Source organism: Fonsecaea nubica, assembly GCF_001646965.1.
Source record: "Fonsecaea nubica strain CBS 269.64 chromosome Unknown Scaff27, whole genome shotgun sequence".
In the NCBI taxonomy this organism is placed as follows: Eukaryota; Fungi; Ascomycota; class Eurotiomycetes; order Chaetothyriales; family Herpotrichiellaceae; genus Fonsecaea; species Fonsecaea nubica.
The window spans coordinates 126560-148537 of record NW_019173700.1 but is presented as its reverse complement, the minus strand read 5'-3'; the positions used below and the strand labels follow the sequence as shown (position 1 = coordinate 148537).

Below are 21978 nucleotides of genomic sequence, written 5' to 3'. Positions count from 1 at the left end.
CGACCCATTCAGCCGCTTATGAATGCGAACCTACGGCTTTAACAACGTCTCCATCGTTCGCGCCATCGATCGGCCCCAGCGCCCGAACGCCGCATTCCTGTTGGATCATACAAGGCCTCTGCCTCTCCCTCTCTCCAATTCAACCTTCCGTTCCGAGGCGTTGTTCTCGCTATTTCCGATAGTGGCACCAGTGGACACAAGCGCGTTTAGTATTGCCGACACACCCTGCACGACTTGTCCCCCTCCCACCTGCAAGGACAGCACCTCGGCGAACGCCAGGATTCAAAACGGGCGAAGGAAAAGAAATACCCACACCCACAACGGGATTCTCCAACGTCGGACACGGTCCGATGGATGGCCTAAGGCTGTCAAAAAGAGGATACTCCTACATACATACACTGTGCCTTCCATGCCACATCAAGATCCTGATGAGTCGACAGGCAATGAGAAATACAAGTCCTAAGAACAAACTGCATCTTGGACAACTTGAGAGGCCGCGGAACGACGTGGACATCTTTTAGTCCTCTTATAGCGACCTGTGCAAGAGCTAGCGGGCCTGGCTGCTGTTTCAACAGTCTGTTTCGCGGCATGAGTCTACAACTAAGGCTGATCTCGATATGTCTTCTAGGCTGGGGTAGCGCTGAGCAGTCCCAGTGGTGCAGCGCCAGTGTTGCTTCCACGGCTCTCAAAAGTTCCATTCAGGAGTCGTCAAATTCTTGTAAAGTCGTCACCTTGTTGCCTACCCTCATAGACCCTTCACCCATAATCGCAGACCACTTGCGGCCGCACCAATCTCGCAAACCTCGCACATCTTGCACACCTGTCCCTTGAATTGGCTCTGATATTTGGCTCCATCGAATGGACATGACACACTTTGCGCTCCGGTGTAGATGGGAGTGAAGGAAGCGGCGCAGACGTCGAAATCCGCGAATTGGTCGTATTCAATGTCGATCTTGTCGCTAGATCCCAACCGCTCAGCCTGTTGTTTGATTTTCTTTGCCTGCAAACGAAGTTAGCAACTTAGCGGGATGTTTTCTCTCCATCTACTCACCTGTTCAACCAATTTCGCCGCGCCACCGTTAGCTAGGATGCGATTTGCAAAGGACAATGCACTGGAATATTGTCGGTTCGAGAATGCCAATTTCATAGCGGCCATCAGAGCTAGTTGCCGATGAGAGACTTCGAGTTTGGGCATGGTGAAGTATGCCGAAAGCTCCAGCTGTCGCTTGAGTTGTGCTTCGGCCTCACCACCCTCAGCCGCAAGCCGACGTCTTTCAAGCTCAACGCTCATCGCAAGCGTGTACTCCATCGCTTTCGTAATCAGCGCCTTAGCTTCGTCCACCTGTGCCTGCGAACTGACGACATTGACAAGAAGCGATTGCAGCAGTCGCCGGAACGTGAGGACACCTTGCTCCAATCTGTTTGTCCGCATGGCCGTGTATCCTTCTTGTAGGTCAACATTGCTGAGGGTCTCTAGGTTTCGGGGAATGACAGGCAGGAGCTTTCGGTTGTCCGTCTCCTCGGTGGTGCGGCGAACATAGTTCACAATAGGCGGCAAGCCGGCATTGGCGGGCAGAAATGTTTTGGACGCCTGGTAGATCTCCAGGAATCTCGACTTGAGGGGTTCAAAATGTACCGCCCCAACTTGACGATTCAGCAGCTGCATGGCACTGTCGAAAGAGCCTGCTGCAACATGGTCTGCGGCTAGTGGAGAGTTTCTCGACCACATATCTGCCTCTGAGCTGCCCGGTCCAGCAGCTTCTGCAGGTGCATCCGGGTTGTCGACATTGACAAAATCCGAGTCATTCCCTGTGGCCTCGAGCCCGATGTCGTCACCCATGTCCCAACCTTCGCCAGCATCCGCATCCTCGTCTGCTGCGAGCCCGTCGCCGTCGGCAGCAGCGGGGACCTCCTCGGTGAGGAGATCAGGGCTTGTTTCGTCATCGACAGCTACACCCACCTCGCCGAGAAGCGCTCTCTCAAATGACGAATGTGATGCCTCCTTGACCGGCCAGTTCGCTTTGTAGGTAGGAACAATGACTTTAGGAGGAGCGAGACCTTCTCCCGCCTCAGGCATCGAGATTTGGTCTTCCGTCAACCCACAAAGCTCGAGTATTGATTGACATTCTTCAGTCAATCCGTGAGACTTTGCAGTGAGATAAGCCAGGGGATATTGGTCGATCTCCTTGAACATTTGTATCCGACTCTCCACGTCACCGAGATAGAGAGCATTTTGGAATCTGGAGACAAAATCTCCGCGATGCTCGGCGATTTTGGCCATTCTCGTCAGCTTTTCCTCGTCGCCCGTGCAAAGGTACAAGAATGAGAGTTTGTCGAAATTTCGGAGTTTCTGATAGGTCATTTCCACGGTCTGATGATTGCCATGAACCAAAGCTTCCGTGCCCAAGCGTGTCCAGATTTTGGGTCGATCCAGCTCTTTGGCCATTTCTGTGGCCACTTCCAGGTTGCCACATTCGATGGCGAGTTCGAATCTCGTCTGGGGATCTTGCACAAACTGTAAAGCGATCTCGGGATAGCCTTTCTTTTGGAGATAAGAAATGATGCTCTGCCCGACGAGGGGTGAGGTCTTGATGATCTGAAGCATTTCGTCGTAATTACGCTTCACAAGAGCCAATTTAAAGCGGTATTCCGTTGGGTCAATGGTGAGCACACGAGGCTTTGAGGATCTGTCGAGGCAGTAGACATTACGTCCTTTGACCTTGACGAGGTAAACCGTCTGGTCGAGTGTTCTAACGATGCCGTTGTCACCATTGAGCAGAGTGTATTTGATATGGTTGAGAGTTGAGTAAAGCAGAACGCCTGAATCGTCCCAGGCTGCGCTCTTGATTCTGATCGTTTCGTGCAGGGTGCTGACTTGTTCTAGCGATTTGTTGACGATGGTGACATTGTGCTTGCTGAGCAGAGCAGCATACAGACCATCATTTGACCAGGAAACATATTTGACGCCACTAACGCTCAGTTCTGCCAGCTGCTTCTTCTGCTGAATGTCATAGAGAACCACGTTTGTGGGAGAGATGAGAAGGAGGCAACCAGTGCCACCATATGTGATATCAGTCGTGCCGGCAGGTGCTTTGAAGGATTTTGTTGTTGAGTTACCCAGGTCTTTGATTTCAACCAGCTGAGTAGATGTGCTGAAAACGGCAAAACGATTGCGGGCAACGAAAACTGCGGCATTCCCTGATCCACGCTTGATATCAGTAGGTTCAGTAGCCCCTGTGGCATCTCGAGGAAGTGCAATCAGCTCGTAAGTGCCGTTGTCTGTGGGCGAGGTGACCAGGATCGATCGCTCTGCCGGATTGTAGGAGAGCGTACGGGGAGGGACCCAATTGCTGCCAAACTTCCTAAGTGACAGCAGCGACGGGGACTCGACATTTTTGGTGAAATCGTAGGATCGGACGTGCTTGTCCTTTGTGATATAGAATAGCTGGTTCTGATAGACTGAGGATGCAGGCCGCTCTCGTTCGAGTTTGAAGACCATGACACCGTTGTCATGGCCGGCAGCAAACAGGTTGATTTCAGGGTGGGCGGCAATCACCCAGAACCGGTCATTCTCCCGCTTAAATGACTGGACGGACGTTCTTTTGTTCAGGTCCCAGACACGAATAGTTTTGTCCTCACCCACGGACAGGATGAGATCTTGATGTGGATGGAACAGGCATGCAGAGACGTTTTGGAAGTGTCCTCGACAGGTGTCAACTTCCCATGCTTTAGTCTCGCTCATTCTCCACAGCTTGACCAACCGGTCATCGCCTGCGGACACGATCAAAGGCAGGGTTGGGTGGAAAGCGACCCAGTTGACGCCTCGATCGTGCCCTTCAAGAACGAATTTGACAACAGCATCCGTATTGCCAAACATATCAGCCTGTTGTTGATTTGCTCGTGCCATCTGATCCTCGAAACTCATCGAGGTCGGGGCAGAGTGCTTTTTCCTGAGTCCCGAAATATCCCACACTCGGACAGACTGATCAAGGGAGGCGGAGACAATGAGATCTTCCTTGGGGTGGAACTGTGCGCACATGGCATAGTGGTTGTGGCCGGTCATGGTACAGACTGTCATATGTCAGAGGGAGAAGAGAAAACCCATTGGAGTAGTACTCACTCAAAGACCGGTTCTGCCAGTTCCAAATTCTGATTGTCTGGTCGTCAGAGGCAGACAAGATCCAAGGCAACTCATGGTGGAAGAAGACTGTTCGGACATAATCCAGGTGACCATTGAGGGTGAAGAGACACCTTCTGGTTTGATAGGACCAGACTTTGATCTTGTAGTCATCTCCTCCTGACACAAAGAGTGGTTGTGTCTTGTGAAAATCGATACCGCGAACTGGTCCGTCATGTTCCTCAAAGCGGTCGATCAGGGTACCCATGCGATAGTCCCATAGCCTGCAGAGTGGTCAGTTTGGGTGCTTCGAGAAATGGCGGGATGATTTGGTACTGGATGGTACTGCTGTGCAAGCTGACGAGGATCCATGGTCTTTTTGGGTGGAAGGCTAAACCCTTTGCGCGACTGCTTTTGCTCTCAAACTGTATCCAAAGGTTAGAGACGTCAAAACGGAGGATGAAGGGCCAGGGCTTGCCTTTGTGAGCATTGAAGGGGACGCCATGTTGGCGGCTCAAAGAGGAGTTCAGTCTGCTTGAATTCTCAACGACGGGTTGTAAACATGCTGCACCCCTCAAACACAACGTCGCTATCAAAATTCGTCGTGTGGGAATTGTCGTGTGTAGTGTTTATGTCCCAGTTGGAAAAGCATAGGTGGCTCCCTATGGGGTTTGGGTGCGGTGCTCAATTCAGTTGTAGACAAATGTCCGCAGCCTGACAGTGACCAGCAAAACGGAAGGTACAGCGAGACCGCGCAGTGTGGGGACTTGGCCAGTTTATCGATTTCGATGGACTGTCGCTTTCACCCCGAACTTGCCAGAGTGGCTCACTCTTTGTAGACCACCACCACTCTGATTCTCCTGCATATTCCTTGCTACCTTGACACTCTATTGGAATAGCTAGGTGGCTTTCTCCCGCCCTTTATAAGCCCAGACCGACGAGCAGCCTGCGGTTCCATCTTCAAGCCATTCCCTCACTCAGACCGATTTCCATCAGCATGTGTTTGTGACAGATTAGATACACCGACGACAATGGACCAGGCTCAATACGACGCGATCAAGGACAATTGGGGGGAGGTTGAGGACAGAGATGGCGTCAGACTCAGTTGGAATGTCATTCCATCGACGCGCATGGTACTAAAAGAGTCTCCGCGCCGTATCTGAATTCATACTAACAGCTATTTATCAGGAAGCAAACCGACTGGTGGTCCCCGTGAGCTGTTTGCTCACTCCGCTCAAAGTGAGTGCCCTGAGATCAGGAATCCTTTCATTGTGCTGACGATCTGATAGGAACTGGGCAAACCACTACTTCCATATGAGCCAGTTACCTGCAAAGCGCCATGTCGGGCGGTCCTCAACCCCTTCGCTAACGTCGATGTTCGGGCTAAACTATGGATCTGTCCCTTCTGTCTGCAACGCAATCCTCTACCTCGTCACTATGGAGATATAAGTGCCGAGAACATCCCACCAGAGATGCACCCCGCGAACACCACTGTCGAATACAAACTTGCCCGACCTGCTCCCGCTCCACCCATTTTCGTCTACGTGGTTGATACTGCGATTGAGGAGGATGGCTTGCAAGCGTTGAAGGAAACTCTAGTCATGAGCTTGTCATTACTTCCTGCGAATGCGCTGGTAGGACTGGTCACATTCGGAACCAATGTTGCCGTGCATGAGATTGGCTATACCGAGTGTCAGAAGTCATACGTCTTTAGGGGCAGCAAGGACTATGCCGCAAAACAGGTTCAGGAAATGCTGGGCTTAGCCGCACCGGGCCTGAGACCTAATATGCCACCGGTTCAAGGACGTCCACCTCCGCCTATGGGTCCTGCAGCCCGATTCCTCCTTCCAGTTCAGCAAGCTGAGTTCCAGATCACCAATGCGATTGAGCAGCTACAAAAAGACCCCTGGCCTGTCGCGAACGACCGCCGGCCACTTCGCGCTACCGGAGTCGCGATGAGCATTGCGGTCGGCTTGTTGGAGACGTCGTTCCAAAATGCCGGAGCCAGAATCATGCTCTTCGCTGGTGGTCCGGCCACTGAAGGGCCGGGTATGGTTGTTGCCCCAGAACTGCGTGAGCCAATTCGATCACATCATGATATCGACCGTGATAACGTCAAATACTTCAAGAAGGCAATCAAATTCTACGATGGTCTTGCGAAACGCACTGCCCATAATGGACACATCATTGATCTATACGTCGGTTGTCTCGACCAAGTGGGCCTGCTTGAAATGAAAGGATTGGCGAACTCGACTGGAGGTCATATGGTCCTGACGGACAGTTTCACCTCATCGCAGTTCAAACAGTCCTTTGTTCGAGTCTTTGACAAAGATGAAAGCGACAACCTCTTGATGGGATTCAATGCATCTCTTGAGGTGGTTACCACGAAAGAGCTCAAGGTAACCGGCCTCATCGGCCACGCGGTGTCCCAGAATAAGAAGTCTAGCTCTGTCGGCGAAACAGAATGTGGTATCGGAAACACTTGCCTCTGGAAAATGTGCGGCATTGATCCCACATCCAGCTACGGCATCTACTTTGAGGTTGCCAACCAAGGTGGTCCAGCACCTATGCAGCAAGGCCCGCAACGGGGCATGATGCAGTTTTTGACGTATTACCAGCATTCTTCTGGGCAGTATCACCTACGCGTGACCACTGTCGCCCGCAATTTGAGCGGACCAACTGGTGACCAAGCACTGGCACAGTCATTCGACCAGGAGGCCGCTGCCGTGCTTATGGCAAGGATTGCGGTCTTTAAAGCAGAGGTTGACGATGGGCCAGATGTCCTCAGATGGGTGGACCGAATGCTCATCAGGCTCTGCTCACGGTTTGCAGACTATCGCAAAGATGACCCAACGTCCTTCCGACTGGACAAGAACTTTACCCTCTATCCTCAATTCATGTTCCATCTGCGCAGATCACAATTCCTCCAGGTATTTAACAACTCGCCCGACGAGACGGCATTTTATCGACACGTGCTCAACCATGAGTATGTGGGAGATTCACTGATCATGATTCAACCCACCTTGGACTCTTATGGTCTGGACCATGAAGGTGGCCAGCCGGTCTTGCTCGACTCCGCCTCCATCCAGCCACAGACCATCCTACTCCTCGATACTTTCTTCCAGATTCTCATCTTCCATGGTGAAACTATGGCCGAGTGGCGTAAAGCCGGCTATCAGGACCAAGAAGGCTATGAGAACTTCCGGGCAGTTCTTGACGCACCAAAGGAAGACGCACGAGAACTCGTCCAGGACCGATTTCCTCTGCCGCGATTTATTATTTGCGATGCTGGAGGTTCACAAGCCCGTTTCCTCTTGTCGAAACTGAATCCTTCAACCACCCACGCGACTGGTGGTTACGGCGGAGTTTCGCAGTCTGCCCAGACGATTTTCACTGATGATGTGTCATTGCAGACATTCATGGACCATCTGATGAAGTAAGTTTCCCCTTATTATAGCCTTGGGCATTCGCTAATCCGGTCCAGACTGGCGGTATCTGGGTCTACCTAGAGACAGCGCTAGGAGCAACAATAATGACTGTGGATGGGCACATGGGACTCTATCTTTGCGACATTAGCCACGCATCTCGGACGTTCCTGCAGGAACCTGTCCATTGGGGGTGGCCGCAGCTCTTTTTACAAGCGACTGAGTTGAGGGGGCAGATACTGATAGAAAATTGGCATGACATGAAATGAGTTTGCACAAATGAAACGTAACAGATGTGCCGCTGTACGCGATCCCTCGTGCTTTGTACCTGCCAAGAGTTACTTCCCAAGCCATATCAACCATTCCGTATTTGGAATAATCTCACCCACAAGTTGAAGTCTTGGCATTCGCCGAAAAAAGTTGCTAGTCAAGTTCAATTTCGCGAACTACTCCTCCCTGAGATTTCTATCCTCCAGCTCACAACCATCACCTCGAGAGACTGACTACCTTTCGCACTCGCCATGCGTAAGTATCGTCTTCTTGAGCAGCATCAGCTCGGCGGCTAACATGTGTTTACTTCTTCAGCTCCCAAGTTAGATCCCAATGAGGTGAAGATCATGTATGGTTACTCTTCAAAACTCCAGTCTGCAAGAGACTGACATGGATTTCTGACAGCCACCTTCGCGCCACTGGCGGTGAGGTCGGATCTTCTGCCACGCTCGCTCCCAAGATCGGCCCCCTCGGTCTTTCACCCAAGAAGGTCGGAGAAGATATTGCAAAGGCAACTGGTGACTGGGTATGTGTTTCCATAACAAGCTTTATCTGCGTCCGGACAAATCAGCTAACGTTTTTGTGTCTCTATAGAAAGGTCTCCGTGTCACCGTCAAGCTGACCATCCAAAACCGACAAGCTGCCGTCAGCGTCGTCCCCTCTGCCTCATCACTCGTTATCAGAGCTCTGAAAGAGCCCCCGCGAGACCGCAAGAAGGAGAAGAACATCAAACACTCCAAGTCGATCCCTCTTGAAGAGGTCTTCGATATTGCCCGGACCATGCGTGGTGCGAACAAGTCGCTCGCTCGCGAGTTGAAAGGCACAGTTTTGGAAATTCTCGGCACTTGCTTCAGTGTGGGTTGCCAGGTCGACGGGAGAAGTCCCAAGGACATCAGTGATGAGATCAAGGAAGGGTCGATCGAGGGTCAGTTTCTTACATTTGGACTGCCAACACTTTCCTGTCTCCTGTTACTAACTTGTGTACGACAGTGCCCGATGAATAGACTCAGACGCAATGCCTGCTGAAGAAACCACGAGTCTCGCCCGGTTCGAGGTAGCGTGGTATAGCAGGACCATGATGTCGTCCATGAGCGATGCCCTGGAATCATGTCATGTCTCTCCAAACAGTAATGAGGATCAACGGAAAAAAAGATTTGAAAATCAACAAGGCATCATCAGCCAGCCAACTCCCATTTCTTTTCCCCCTTCCTTCTTCCTCTCCCCTTTCCACCATGATCATGATCATGACCATCGCCTTTTACTCCCAATACATCCCCCCCCCCCCCCCCCTACCCCAAAGAAGAACCACAAACTTCGCAAAACCCACCTTTGCCAACACTCTGGCCTTTATCCCTTTCCATTCACGGAGAGCCATCACCAGGATAATGTCTGCCTATTTTGATGCAAAGAAGATCAAACCGACACCTTACTCACCACGGCATTCACTCTTTTCACTTCCATGGATGCAGTGGTCCATATCCTTTGTGTCTACAATTCCCTCATCTCTCGCCCTTTGACAAACTTGTACGGAAATGAATGAATGAATGAATTAAGAAAACAGTAGTTTTTTTCTGGTGTTGGAGGGGTGATCAACGTCCCCCTGCTTCGATTTATCGAGGTTTTTAAATCGAATTGTAAATGCAATCAGTGTCGTAAGCCTCTGTGTCTGTCCATGTCCACCTGTACCAAGTGCATCACGTCCGTCCCCCGGTCGCGTGGTCACATTCGCGGAGACGCGTTTGCCCTCCCCTGAACTCAATGCCATCACGAGCGCGTGGCTCGAACAAAGAACATGAGACCTCACACCTCACACCTCAGACATTAGACATGAGACATGAGACATTTGCTGCTCCACGAGGTTTTTATGTCCAAAAAGGGATGTTTGCAAAAGGACAGTGGGAAGAAAGGATGTGCTTCAGGCCACGTGACGCGGCTGAAAAGACTCAGGGGGGTTTACCCAGACCCGAGAATGAAAAGGGTCAACAAAGCCATGTTTTCATGGAGCTACCAAGTAGATATGCTACCAAGAACATACACATACATACATTTCGAATTAGCGTTTATAATTGGACAATGTCTACCAAACTTGGTTCGACAATATGCCGTGCTCCTGGTATGTGTCCGCAAAACATGGGCATATATACAATCACAAAACCAAGCGCTTGGAGCTGTTCTTCGGACGCCGTTTCTCCCTGTTCAAGCGGTAGACCCGCCAAAACGCAAAACCACCGAGTTCACATGCTCCATGCTCTGTTTCATATCGCGCACCGCGGTCTCGAGTCGTTGGCGGAACTCGGGATGGCGTTCGCTCTCCAGGGCCACGTTCTCGTCCTTCACGGTATCAAAGTCGCTCTGGAGTAGGGCGAGGTGCGTGGCGACGGCTGCTCGCATGTCGGCCTCCAGACTATGAGCGAGGTCGTGGAATTTGGAGCGGAATTTCCGGCAGTGATTTGCAAAGAGCCGATCGTCGCTGAATCCGTCTCGGATGATGGTCTTGCGCCTCATGTCGCTTCCACGACCTATCGTGGGTTAGTCGTCCTGTATCTGTAACCCGCGATCCCCCAGTATAGCTGCCACTGAGGGATTTGGAGGCCCGTGGACCTGAACCAAACGAACTCACCTTTTTCAAGCATGGTCCTCTGGTAGGACGATTCCATGATCTGACCAATGAACGAGGTGCGAATTCCAGAGAATGCAGCCGTTCGGAGCGTCCTAGATTGTGGAATTAGCCTGTGATCCATCTGAGGAAGAGGAGCTGGAAATATCTCACGATAAATCGCGCTGGAAGTCCTCTACTAGTCCCTCCATGGCGGAGAGGAGAAGGGCCTTTCTGTGCGTCATGGTCACGTTCAAGGTCTGCAGCGAGCGTGTCGGGATATTCGTTGAACCACCTGGTCAGCCAAGAATCATCAGCACTTGGTCAGATGAATACGGTTCCCTGGATGCGGCATGTCGTACATAGGATTATAGCTTCATCGAAGCAATCCTCAGTCCTATTCAGCAGATGATCCTGCGAGTCCTCCAGGGCCTGTTTAAAGGTTCGCCACGGGGTAGCCATCTGGGTGATCATGGCTTGTATAGCTTCCTGATTCCAACAGCGCCGAATCTCTGTCGAACTTGTGCTGTAATCGCCGTAGTTTCGACAAAAAGCGGCGTAGGTACCTGCCAGAGTATCAAAGGTCTGCACCAACATCGCATGGAGAGAGATAGTGGGGGGGAAATGGGTGTTCCTCACTGTGATGCCACTGCCAATGCTTGCATTAGTTGAAACGAAAAGCATCATTTGAAGATTTGGATCACTTACACCTTGCCATTCCATGGTCGCATTTTCTGCGGCTTCACTCCAGTCGTCGGAATTTTGATCTGCCAAAGCATTAGCTCGACGGCAAGTTTCATCACTGGACTTGACAGACTTATAACACGGACTATATGTGCGTTGAATTGCCTCTCCATGGATGACGCGCTGGCATTGACAGGGGATGCCGACAGATTTAGCTTTTGGTAAATATTCGAATCAGACCAACCCAGAGGCATTGAAAGTCTCTCTCACAGAAATCTCACCGTGTCTAATTTGCTCTCGATCCCTCGGATAGTGTCTCGAACAGCTTGTTTCCTTTCAGCTCCTAGACTTCCCGCGCCAGATTGCACCCAGAGCTCGACAGATCCCAGTAGTGCGGGAATGGCATTGGTCATGTACTCAACGGCTGCCCGAAGCTGGCTCTGAGCGACGATGGAGAGGCAATACTTTCGGACTTCCAAGATCCCAGAGAGTTGCAGGGAGGGCATGGCTTCCGCTTTTGGTTTCCTCCGATGCGCCCAGTACAGGAAATTGCTGACGCAGAAAACTGGTAAGTCATCCCCAGGGATCTGGCTCTGGTAGATTTTCCGTAGTTCTGCGGTGACTTTCTCGTTGCGGGTAGTGACAATGAAAGTCTTCAATCTGGAGGATTCGTGTCATTAATCTGCAAGGACCCGAGGGTAGAACTAACTACTCACACAAACTTGGCTTCATCGATCTGCTTCCTACAAAAGGAGTCCGTCAGCATCACGGTCATGTACTCCAAGAACAAAAAGACTCACTGTAACTTTCTCGAGACCCTGTGAAGTGTGACAAGCCTTTGACTCTCTTCTCTATCGATTTCATCTTCGGTGTCACTATCGAAGGCTCTTATCTGGTTTATTTGGTTTTCGTTGGCGTCCAACAATGCCTTCAAGTTCTTGATATTCTGGTTCAACCTCTCAATGGTCGCGCTGACATCTCGGCCGTGATCATTCTTGACTTCTTCCGCTCGAACGTCCTGCGAAGAACATTAGAAAGTCAACCTTGCAAATTTTGCGAGCTCTATAGGCTCAAGGGGTCTTCTTAGTTATTCGGCCCTTACTTCTGACTTGGTACAAATGATCGCAATCCTCGACAGGGAAGCCCTTTTTGCAAGCTCGAAAACCCCCTTCACACCAGTGTCATCGATGGCTCGAGCGATGGGACAGACGGCAAAAATCTCATTGCACTGAAGCAGGTATCTCTCAGTAATCTTGACCCGGGCCGAGTTGCGGTCTCGAAGGCCTGACAATATTAGAAAACAATGAGTCGACTGAAGAATGCCTACTCACCCGGAAGGTCAACGAGAACCAGACCCTTGCTCAGGATATATGCATTGAGGTAGACTCTGTCATAATCAGCCAGGTACAACAGGCACAAAGACAGGGTTTGGTTGCGTGCACGAACTTGATCTTTCGAATGAATGGCCAGGTCGAAGGTTGGTTCGGAGAATTTGGCTCAGAGGTAAGTTCAATCAAGCGGTCTGAACATTGGCCTGCTTCATTGAAGACCTCTGTTTTGGGGCTTGCGCCTGGCCTCTCCCCTAGGGGCAAACCGGAGTTCCTGGTCCACGTGAGTAATTTCTGGAGCACAGTCTCCTCGGACCCCTCCTTAAGGAGTTGTACATTGTCCACCAGGTGATCCCGAAAGGCTGCTTGAAATGTATGTTCAGCAACCTCCGCTTTCTCCCTGAGATCTTTCCACTGCTCGTCTTGGGCGTCTTGACCAGTGCGGAGGGGAAAGTGTCGATATGACTGCAAAAGTTCGGTAAGTTGACTGGAGATCTCATCGAGAGTGAAATATTCCATTTCTATAGCGAAATAATCGTGTTCATGGTGATGGTACTCAGTTGCGACGCAAGTACACGCCCGCCCACTGCCACTCTTTATCGACCCTAGACTTAGCAATAGTTTGGTTACGGACAGGAACAGTTCGCTACTAACCGATCGAGCAAACCCTTTGAAGTCCAGAAGTGAATTCAGGACGCTGCTTTTGCCTGTGCACGATCAGCGACAACCCGTCAAGGGGCAATTCCGAGTCGACTTACCAGCCCCGGCGTCTCCTACTAGGCCCACAATACGAGTTGAGGGCTTTTGGAAGCGGCTCAAATCGACGGCTTGCAAGTGAAGGGCGTTGATGCGAGACTGAGCTTCATTGTGCAGTGTTGAGCTGGCAAGGATGCTGACTAGATCCTTCACAAGGTTCTCTGCTTTGGCAAGCTCTCGTTGGAACTCTGGCTGGTGGAACGGCTCTGCTGGAGGTTCTTCCTCCGCAACATTGTGAGGGGCGGGATCAACAAAAGAGCCGGACCGACGGCGAGAAGCAGATCTTGAACTGCGATTGGCATCATCAATGGATAGACTGGGGCTTGGAGACCGCGGATTGAGATAAGTCTCCGGGGTAGGGGTGCCGGCCCGGCTACCTTCTGTGCCCAACCTGATATTGTTCAGGGTGTGGGTGACATCGTCCACAGAACTTCGACCAGCAGCGGGGGTCGTTGGAGAAGGCTGGGAATGGCGCTCCCCAAGAGAATCAGATCTGCTATGTGATGTCGGATGCTCCCCCGGCTCTCCAGAAAGCTCTAAGTCTCTGATAAGCTCATTGAGGCCGGACACTGTGGACGATGGTGTCGGACTTGTCCCACGGCTCGCAGAAACCGAAGGGACCGGGGTAGTAGTTGCCTCTGGAGCAGGAGGCGTGATAGAAAAGGAAGGGGTTCTGGGCCGCACAGATAAGTTGCTGCGAGGAAGGAGGTTCGAGGAGCAAACAGGCTCTCTCTCGATCGAAGGGATTGGTACATCCGGGTCGAAATTTGGAGTCTCGCGGGGGTCAATGACCTCGAAGGGACTTCTAGTGGAAGCAGGAGTAAATTGCGTTGGATTGCTTCGCTCACTGTCATCATGTGGAAGTTGCACCTGAATGGCAACGAGCGCAGATGAATCGGCGACAGGGTAGGTGACCTATAGCCGGACATTTAGTGTCAGCTTTCTCCTTCCGCAGTGTCTCTGAGATATAGCTGGACTCACTGGTCGTTTCACCATGGCTGCCGAGTTCTCGTGATTGAGTGGTTGTCCAGTACAGGTCGAAGGCAGAGAGTTCTGTCGACATTGACCTTAAATCGTTGAGGAAGAAGACACGGGCAGATTTGATGGAGGGACCTTTTGGACAATTAACCACACCCATGTCGTGCTCTGTGACCAAATCCTCCAACCACCCCTCGACCAGGAGCTAGAGGATGCTATTCCAGAAAGTCGACGCTAATGTCGGAGACGTGCAGGCTTCCACACGTTCCCTGCTGGAGAAGTGACAGACCACCAGGTGTATGTTTCGGCCATCGGGGCGAGGCTGACAGATGGAACCCCCATTGTGCCGTGGCCCGAGCCTTTGTTTTCCAGAGCCACGGTCTGGAGAGAAGGTAGCAAGCCTGTGAGATTCTGTCAATTCAAGGGACAGTATGAATGCAAGACATAGGGGTGGTTGCATTCGCAGCCCTGTAAGGGAGATAAGTATCCAGCTCACTAGGTAGTAATGGGTACATGCGAGTATGCAGGTTGCTACTTGGCGCCCCATCTCGATAAGCGCCCACCGGCAGAAATGGTAAGCGCTTGCGGATATAGGTGACAGGTGACACACAGTGTACCAACGAGCATTCATCCGGCGGGGTAGGGAGAGGCACCCCAGAACGCGCCGGGGTTCCAGAGATTGTGTCGACCATGTAACCGAGTAGGTACTTGTGGCAGCCCAAGGGCGGTGCATGCGCCATCGAGGTCGCGGATTTCTATTTCAGCCACCATATACTAGGGTACTCACACTGAAACAGGGCCTATCACAAGAAGCGGTTTCCACTCGAGGCGTACTCGTCAAGTCTATGAGGCAGTTGTATGCGCCCAGAGATGGCTTTCTTGTCCTTGTATTCGGTACAAATAGGAGGCTGGTGTCTGTACACTTGAAGTAGGTGGGGAAAGGGGAGCGATGCGCTGCCGATAGCCGACGATATGTCCACCATCGCTTCACACATTCTGACAACTGGTACAGGGTAACCAAGGGTGTCGCGACATGTCCACACTACCACACCAACCCAGAAGCGAAGTGCGCAATATAGCCAGGCTGTAAGTAGGTCAAGTTTGATTGGAATGACATACGAGGCTTCTGGGGTCTCCCGACTGGACGCTGTTAACGCTAGAGTTGGACGATGGCGCAATCACGCAGATGAGCTCGAAGAAAGCCATCTCGCGACCACGGATGCGGCAGGAACGGAGCTGCCCCGGTCATGGTGAAGGCTTGCATTCCAACTAAAGGTGATTGATCGTAGAGTGGGAGGTCCTTCCTTCAGCGGTCACTGGCAAGTGTTGGTCAGTGTAAAGTTGTCGGGGGGAATTGGGTCGAGGTCGCTTCCGGATTGATTAGGGAAATGTGGATACTTGTTTAGGATTAGTGGCGAACCGCCAAGGCTTGGCTGGAATTACCTCTTTGACTCGGGAAGGTGGACTGGACTCCAAGGTCCATGCTTTAATACTGCATACCTACATCGATAGGTACAGACATGGCTCCTATGTGATATATCCACTTAGAACATATTATTGAGACACTTCAAGCGCAAAGGACAGAGGATTCAAATTACACAGCACGGACATCTCTAGGTGTAGACACCTATTTACAAGGGCACTGATCTCCTCCTCACGGAACCTGGATTCACATACTTGACCCTTACAAGTACTTTTCTCCATTTCCATAGTCCTTGTACTCTTACAAGCCGAGGAGTGATCGAGAGACAAACCACGCTCAAGGTCCAACGAGTCGTCTATCTCCATACATTGACACCGTATAGACAGATAGATAAACAAATACAAAGAAACTTGAAGTGATCCACGGCCTGTTCTGCGTGAGAGAGAAAAAAGATCCTCGCCACCTCACCTCACCGCACAACCAGGCGACAATAGCCTCTTAGTCGGAAGCGCAGGGCGGGAGGGAGGTTCGGGGTGGGAAGGAGGACAACTCCCGCAGATCTACTAGCAGACGTCACGCCACGAGAAGAGGTAGAAAAAGCCAGGAGATCCACGGTACAAGTCAACAGCAGCGACAACGACGACGGCAATGGCAGTGTCAGTGTCAAAAAACCTCGCGTCGACTCGCGGGGTCAACACAAGGTCAAATAAAAGCGGGTGCTCAATATGTAAGTATCTATGTACCTCGCATTTATTGTACTCATTCATCCGTCACTCTGTCTGTCTTGTAGCAGATTCTGAAACAGGTGCAATAGAATCGAGGTCGTTGAGAGAAATTCAGGCAAAGAGAGGAAGGAGGATGAACCCAAGAAAGGATTAAACAGTCCTTCAACGACCTAGGAAGATATTATCCATTTCGGTCTGTAGTATTCATCAAGTCGATCATCTCAACGACGATGCAAATACTTTCCCCATCATCTCTTGAGCGTACATTGATACGTAGCACACCAGCTCCGTGGCCTCGGTAGAGCATGAATTAATCCGCCAACTTGGCTATGGAGCGCTTTTTCCAACTTTCCCTTCCTATCAGGACCGTGCGTGACATTGAGCTTGATCAAGACATTGATTGACCACCTGACCTCCTAAACCATTGTCAAGAGGCGGCAATTACCAAGTGGTTGAAACTTTGGGGAATTCCTTCGACGTGATACCAAGATCCGTAAAGACAGCATCATCGCCTGTGACCATCAGCTATGTTACACATGAGACATTCGGTTACACTCACCTTTCAAATGTTTAATCCGGATCTCATCCTCACCCTCCAGTTTCTCCATTTCATCTTCAGGCGCAGCATTGTTCTCGCGTTCATCCTTGGGGCGTTGTTCGGTAGCCTTTTCATAATCCTCTCCGATCATCAGAAATTGTGCATTGTCATAGTCCAAGTACTTTGGTTCTAAAGGCTTCCACCGAAGACCCCGGAATTCGTCGATAATCTCCTGGGGGTACTTAGGTCCCTGCGGCACATTCTGGTTGCCCAGAGGAGGTTGCTCAGGGTTCTTGATGCTGGTCACGAAACTTCCACGCTGTTTGAGGCCAAAATCCTTCTGCATTTCACCAATCTCGGCAGGGATATTGACGATGTAGGCCAGATGCGACTCGCGCCCCGTAGAAGTGATTGCATAAACTCCCTCGGCAAGTGGAGTGACTGGGGGCATGTGCCTCGTGCCAGCAGTCTTGGTCTCATACTCTGAGCCGGCCATGAAGGAGTCTTTGAGCTCCGCAAAACTAGTCTTGCACTTCTCGACAAAGGTAACGAATCGGTCCTTGCCACTTTTGGGAAGTACCTTCTTCGGGACAGCCAGGAGACGACAGTTTCCTTCGTCACCGATGGGGCCATCCCCGAGTTTCGCGTCGAGAGGAATGGGTCGCATGACCATGTAAGAACGCGCAACATCTTTCATGTCCTCGGCATGATCGACGTTGACCCGGGCGCGGAAGAAAAAGTAGATGATGCCCTTTTCAAGGATGCTGGAGGGCACATCGTCTTCGCGCGCGCCGGGCTCAACAGCGTCGCCGTTTGTCTCGGCGGGTTTGGCCTCCTCCTTGGGCTCTGCCTCTTTGGGCTCGGAGACTTCAGGTTTGGCGTCTTCAGCCTCAGTGTGCTTCTCCTGCTCAGTGCTTTCCTCCTCTTTGGGTTGCTCATCCTGCGCTTTCGCCTCAGCGGCTTCACCATTAGGCCCCTCAGCCTTTGGATCTTTGGGCTTTTCTGGCTCTGGCTCTGGCTCTGGCTCAGCCATTTCTTGATCAGCCTTGTCAGGGGCAGGTTCCTCGTGAGCTCCACTAGGTAGAATATGTTAGCTGGGATGCGACGGGCGAAATGGAGAAGCGCAAGTACTTCTGTTGTAGGGACTCCTCCAACGTCTTCTGCTCGAGCTGCGCATCCTTCTTGCCTCGCTTCGCGCTTGGTGAAGAGCCCGACGTCTCGTTCTTACGTTTCTTGCCAGCCGGCGACGGCTTTGGGTGCGCCGGGGAAGAATTTTGCGAGCTCTGGGAGCTCTGGGTTTGCGCAGCGATGCGAGCGGAAGAGCGTCTACCGGTCATTGTGGGGCTCGGATGCGATATCAGAGTGATGGGAAAGATATGTGGAAGACTACGGAGGGCTGAACAAGGAGACTAGGATGGTGGTTTGATGGGAAGGGGAGGGTGGGCAGGATGAACAACAGAGATCAAAGAGCCATTGGAGTCGGGTCCGCGGCAACAAGCTCGTTCTTGTCATGGTGCTGGGAGAGGAAGTGCAGCTAAAGTTAGTCCACCCTGTGAGGCTACCAGGCCCAGAGGCACAATGATGTAAGATCGGAACGAGAGCCGTGCGGTGGTGGAAGCTTCTATCACAAGCTGCAGCCGCGGGAGGGCACAAGACGTGGTGGTGAGACAAAGATCGGAGAAAGTCTTTGGTTCGGCTGGTGGAGAGCAGCGGAGGGACTGGAGAGGGAGTGACGCGAGAGGGGGAAGAACCGAATAAGAGAAAGAGGATGCTAGTTGCTCCTCCACTAGTCAGGAACCGCCCGTCAACCCCGCCAAATGGCTCGCTAATTGTCCCAATCTGGGTGTCTAGGTGCCAGAACTACCCTAATGCCTATCGCCTATCGCCGAACACAAAGTATTAACCCACAGTCGCAGTACATTAACTCAGTCCACCTGCGCGTTACGAGTAGATATATCCCAAGGTGCATTCCACAATGTATATCCTCCATCACCACCATCCTTTTTCATCCAAGGTCCATGGCGTCAAGGTCTTGGTCTTCGTGCTCAGCCCCGCCGTTCTTCAGCGGTGTTGATGGCGTGTTTGTTCCCTCGGGCGTCCCCGTCAACGACTCGACCATGGCCTCCTCGGATCGATCGGAGCTATCAGACCAGGCCTCTGCGATCTGCTTCTTCGCAGCCTGCCGTCCCAGTGGTGGCTTGCTGTTCCTGTTCTTCCTTCTCTTCAGTGGAGGTTGTCCAGCGTGTCCGTCTACAAGCTCCGACACCTCGATCTCTGCGTGTTTAGGCGGGACATTGGCGTCATCATCGTCCATTTCCCTCGACATGCGTTTCCGTCCTCGCTCCCCATCATCGTCCCGTCGAGGGTGGCGTGAGGAATGAGGATCACAGGACAGCCTTCGTAGTTTGCTGGCCAGCTCATCGTCTGTATCGGGCCACAGCCTTCGGAGCGCCTTGTCATCTTCGAAATCCGAGTCGGGTTCTTCGTATTGGTCGGGTAAAAGCACTTCAATGTCCCCATCGTAGCCCATGTCGTCGGCCGAGATCTCCTCGACAGAGTACCCATCACTCGATGCTCGTCGGGGTCGCTTCCGCCTGTACATCTGGAGCGCCATTGCTTGTCGGGGCGGTGGCTGTCGGCCATCGACTCTTTTCTTTGGGGAATGTGACCCGTTGTCTGCCGCGCTCGCCGAATGCCTCCTCATCCCAGAACTAGATTGTCAGAGGCTATGCAGTCCCTCCGCGGCATTCTCACAAGTCTTCAATATTGCCGGAGATTTTCCTGTCGGACGTGCTGGACCTTTTTCAGTGGTTGGGCAAGAGGCCTTCTTGAGGTGCGGACAGCGAAGGATGTTCACTCTGCATATTTGAGATTTTGGCGGGCTGGAGAAATCATCTGTACCACCATATTGTTTGACACGCCACAAGGCCACCGAGTCTCCTGGTGGCAGCGTGAAGATGGAAAAGATTCTGACATTTTGTGACAGCGGCTCAGGTGCTTCAGGGTGTCGCGGCGTCTGTCCTAAGCCGTTTACGTCATTCCATCGGCTTCTATTCGGTGCTACAAAAAAACTCGTGCCAGACTCAATCAACCTTTGCCTTGGACTTGTAGAAGAAATCATTCATCTCAATGGGTATGTATGACGGGATGGAATATAATCCAATGCACGCTTGTCCGTGCCATGCAGATCCAGAAAAGAAAAGAAAAACTCCACCCAGATGAAAGTAAACCCTCTTCCCCTACTCAACGTGCAAGCATGAAAACAACAACCATTCCAGACCTCAACAACGATCGCGTGCTGAGTAGACATGGGTGTATTTTCGAGGCGATACAACGGTCAAGAAACAAACATGATATTCCCTTGCAACGCCGCGTATTGCTTGCCTCCTTTTTCCAACTCAATGACAGTTATACCCTTTTACCCTTCAATCCCCCAAGCTTGATCCAGAGTATGCCATAGACCACAGAGCCTGCTGCCAACATCGCACCGCTGAAGCCTTGCATGCTCCTGTATCCATCGTTGGTGATCAGCTGGCCCCCGATCGGGGATCCGACCAGCACCGCCACCGCGACCACGCTGAACAAACACCCCGTCCGCACGCCGATCTGACTGATATGGCTTATCTGCGCCACACAACTGGGCAAGATACTGGCGGCGGCCCCGGAGCTGAAGCCGAAGATGAGACAAAAAACGACGGTGGCGGCCGTGCCGGAAGAAGTTACCCAAAGGCACAGGGTGATGAGAGAGGAGAGCAGCGTGACCGAGAGGAAGACTGTGAAGCGGCCGAGTCGGTCGGCGAAGAATGGCGGGATCGTACGACCGAATGTGCTAGCGGCGTTGAGGATTGCGACCAGATATTTGGCGAGAGAGTCCGGAACGCCCTGAGCGCGGGCAGAAAGGATGATGAACGTGAAGGGGAGGAACAGACCTAATCGGACGGTTCTCAATCAGCCACTGAGCGCTTGCTGGAAGGATAAAATCCCAAGGCTGACCGGCAAGAGAAAATACGTACCTAAGAAAGACAAGAAACTCCCAAAAGCCAGCAAAGCAAAGTTCCCCTCCTGAAAGGGCTTCACAAAGTCCATGGGCCTCACGGGTTTTGCCATGGGCGGGATGCGACTAACGAGAGTCAGGTTCCCCAGGATCATCAACCCCAGAACCAAGAAAGCGCAGATGCGCATCGTCCAGCCAAACCCCACCTCGGGGATCAGTTTCTGAACCATGACCGGGAAGATGACACCGCCGATGCTCGACCCGGTGGCTCCAAGACCCAATGCGAGGGAACGGCGGCGGAAGAACCACGTCACGACGCAAGACATGGAGGGGTAGAAGATCATCGAGGCGCCCAGCGCGGAGCACACGCCTTGGGAGAGCAAGAACTGGTAGTATTTGTGGGAGATGGAGGCCATCATCAGGCCAAAGACGTGCAGGAACGTGCCCAGCACAAGGAGAATCCGAGGACCATAGTTATCTATCGCAGAAAAACAAAACACCGTCAGTTCCAGATAAGCGTCAAAGCGGAGACATCGGAGACAAGAGCAAGAAGCTGGAAGAGGGAAAACAAGCCGTACCATACACTCTGCCGACCCAGAGACCGCCGACGAACATCATGAACGCCTCGAGGGAGGGAATCCACGCGATTTCCTGCGACGAGTATTGCTTGAGCTGATGCGTTTCATAGTATTCCTGAAAGACACCGATGCCTGGTTCGCCATCGAGGTTAGTCGCAAAGCCACGGGTTTCTTCTGTCGAGACTCACAGTTGATCCAGCCGAAACTGACAAAGATGCCACATGCAGCCCCAAACACGACCGTCCAGGCCTTGAGTCCTCCATCCGGGAACTGAGATGGGTCCATTGGATTAACAGCTGGAGTCACCGGGACCTCATCACCTTCGGCTGCCTCGACCTTGTTCTCGCCCTGCGCGCTCCGATCGGGACTCGAGGTGGGATCGGCCACCACCTCTATGGATTTTTCCAAATCCTGGTCCATCGTCGCTGCCATAATGACTGGAACTGCTGGACTTTGCTGCAGCGCCGTTTTCGTGGCCAGATATCGTCGCTAGCCTGGGCTATTGGCCAATGCCCCTCGAAAAATAGCTCGGCCAAGATTTCTGTATGTATCCTAGGGAAAACCCG

At 52.0% G+C, this 21978-nt stretch overlaps 6 protein-coding genes across 6 annotated transcripts; 1 reads left to right on the top strand and 5 right to left on the bottom strand.

The window, feature by feature from the left end:
• Positions 1-745: 745 nt before the first annotated feature.
• Positions 746-4489, bottom strand: AYO20_04928 (hypothetical protein; the record flags this gene model as incomplete). Its single annotated transcript, XM_022643222.1, has 4 exons — positions 746-1000; positions 1052-4071; positions 4121-4401; positions 4464-4489. 4 exons carry the CDS (start codon positions 4487-4489, stop codon positions 746-748), a joined length of 3582 nt encoding a protein of 1193 aa, XP_022500790.1.
• A 659-nt stretch (positions 4490-5148) lies between these two features.
• Positions 5149-8816, top strand: AYO20_04927 (protein transporter SEC23; the record flags this gene model as incomplete). Its single annotated transcript, XM_022643221.1, has 6 exons — positions 5149-5250; positions 5306-5356; positions 5407-7553; positions 8218-8338; positions 8407-8737; positions 8803-8816. The coding sequence occupies 6 exons, from the start codon at positions 5149-5151 to the stop codon at positions 8814-8816; spliced, it is 2766 nt and encodes a 921-aa protein (XP_022500789.1).
• A 1192-nt stretch (positions 8817-10008) lies between these two features.
• On the bottom strand, positions 10009-14172 carry AYO20_04926 (hypothetical protein; the record flags this gene model as incomplete). Its single annotated transcript, XM_022643220.1, has 14 exons — positions 10009-10331; positions 10433-10524; positions 10583-10703; positions 10771-10993; positions 11117-11175; positions 11226-11307; positions 11374-11752; positions 11809-11835; positions 11893-12110; positions 12195-12376; positions 12424-12479; positions 12539-13127; positions 13179-14091; positions 14158-14172. The coding sequence occupies 14 exons, from the start codon at positions 14170-14172 to the stop codon at positions 10009-10011; spliced, it is 3279 nt and encodes a 1092-aa protein (XP_022500788.1).
• A 2571-nt stretch (positions 14173-16743) lies between these two features.
• On the bottom strand, positions 16744-18177 carry AYO20_04925 (hypothetical protein; the record flags this gene model as incomplete). Its single annotated transcript, XM_022643219.1, has 3 exons — positions 16744-16814; positions 16862-17916; positions 17972-18177. The coding sequence occupies 3 exons, from the start codon at positions 18175-18177 to the stop codon at positions 16744-16746; spliced, it is 1332 nt and encodes a 443-aa protein (XP_022500787.1).
• A 668-nt stretch (positions 18178-18845) lies between these two features.
• Positions 18846-19454, bottom strand: AYO20_04924 (hypothetical protein; the record flags this gene model as incomplete). Its single annotated transcript, XM_022643218.1, has 1 exon — positions 18846-19454. The coding sequence occupies one exon, from the start codon at positions 19452-19454 to the stop codon at positions 18846-18848; it is 609 nt and encodes a 202-aa protein (XP_022500786.1).
• Positions 19455-20248: 794 nt separating this feature from the next.
• Positions 20249-21844, bottom strand: AYO20_04923 (hypothetical protein; the record flags this gene model as incomplete). The annotated part of the gene is made up of 4 exons (XM_022643217.1): positions 20249-20769; positions 20854-21312; positions 21413-21544; positions 21601-21844. 4 exons carry the CDS (start codon positions 21842-21844, stop codon positions 20249-20251), a joined length of 1356 nt encoding a protein of 451 aa, XP_022500785.1.
• Between the last annotated feature and the right edge of the window lie 134 nt (positions 21845-21978).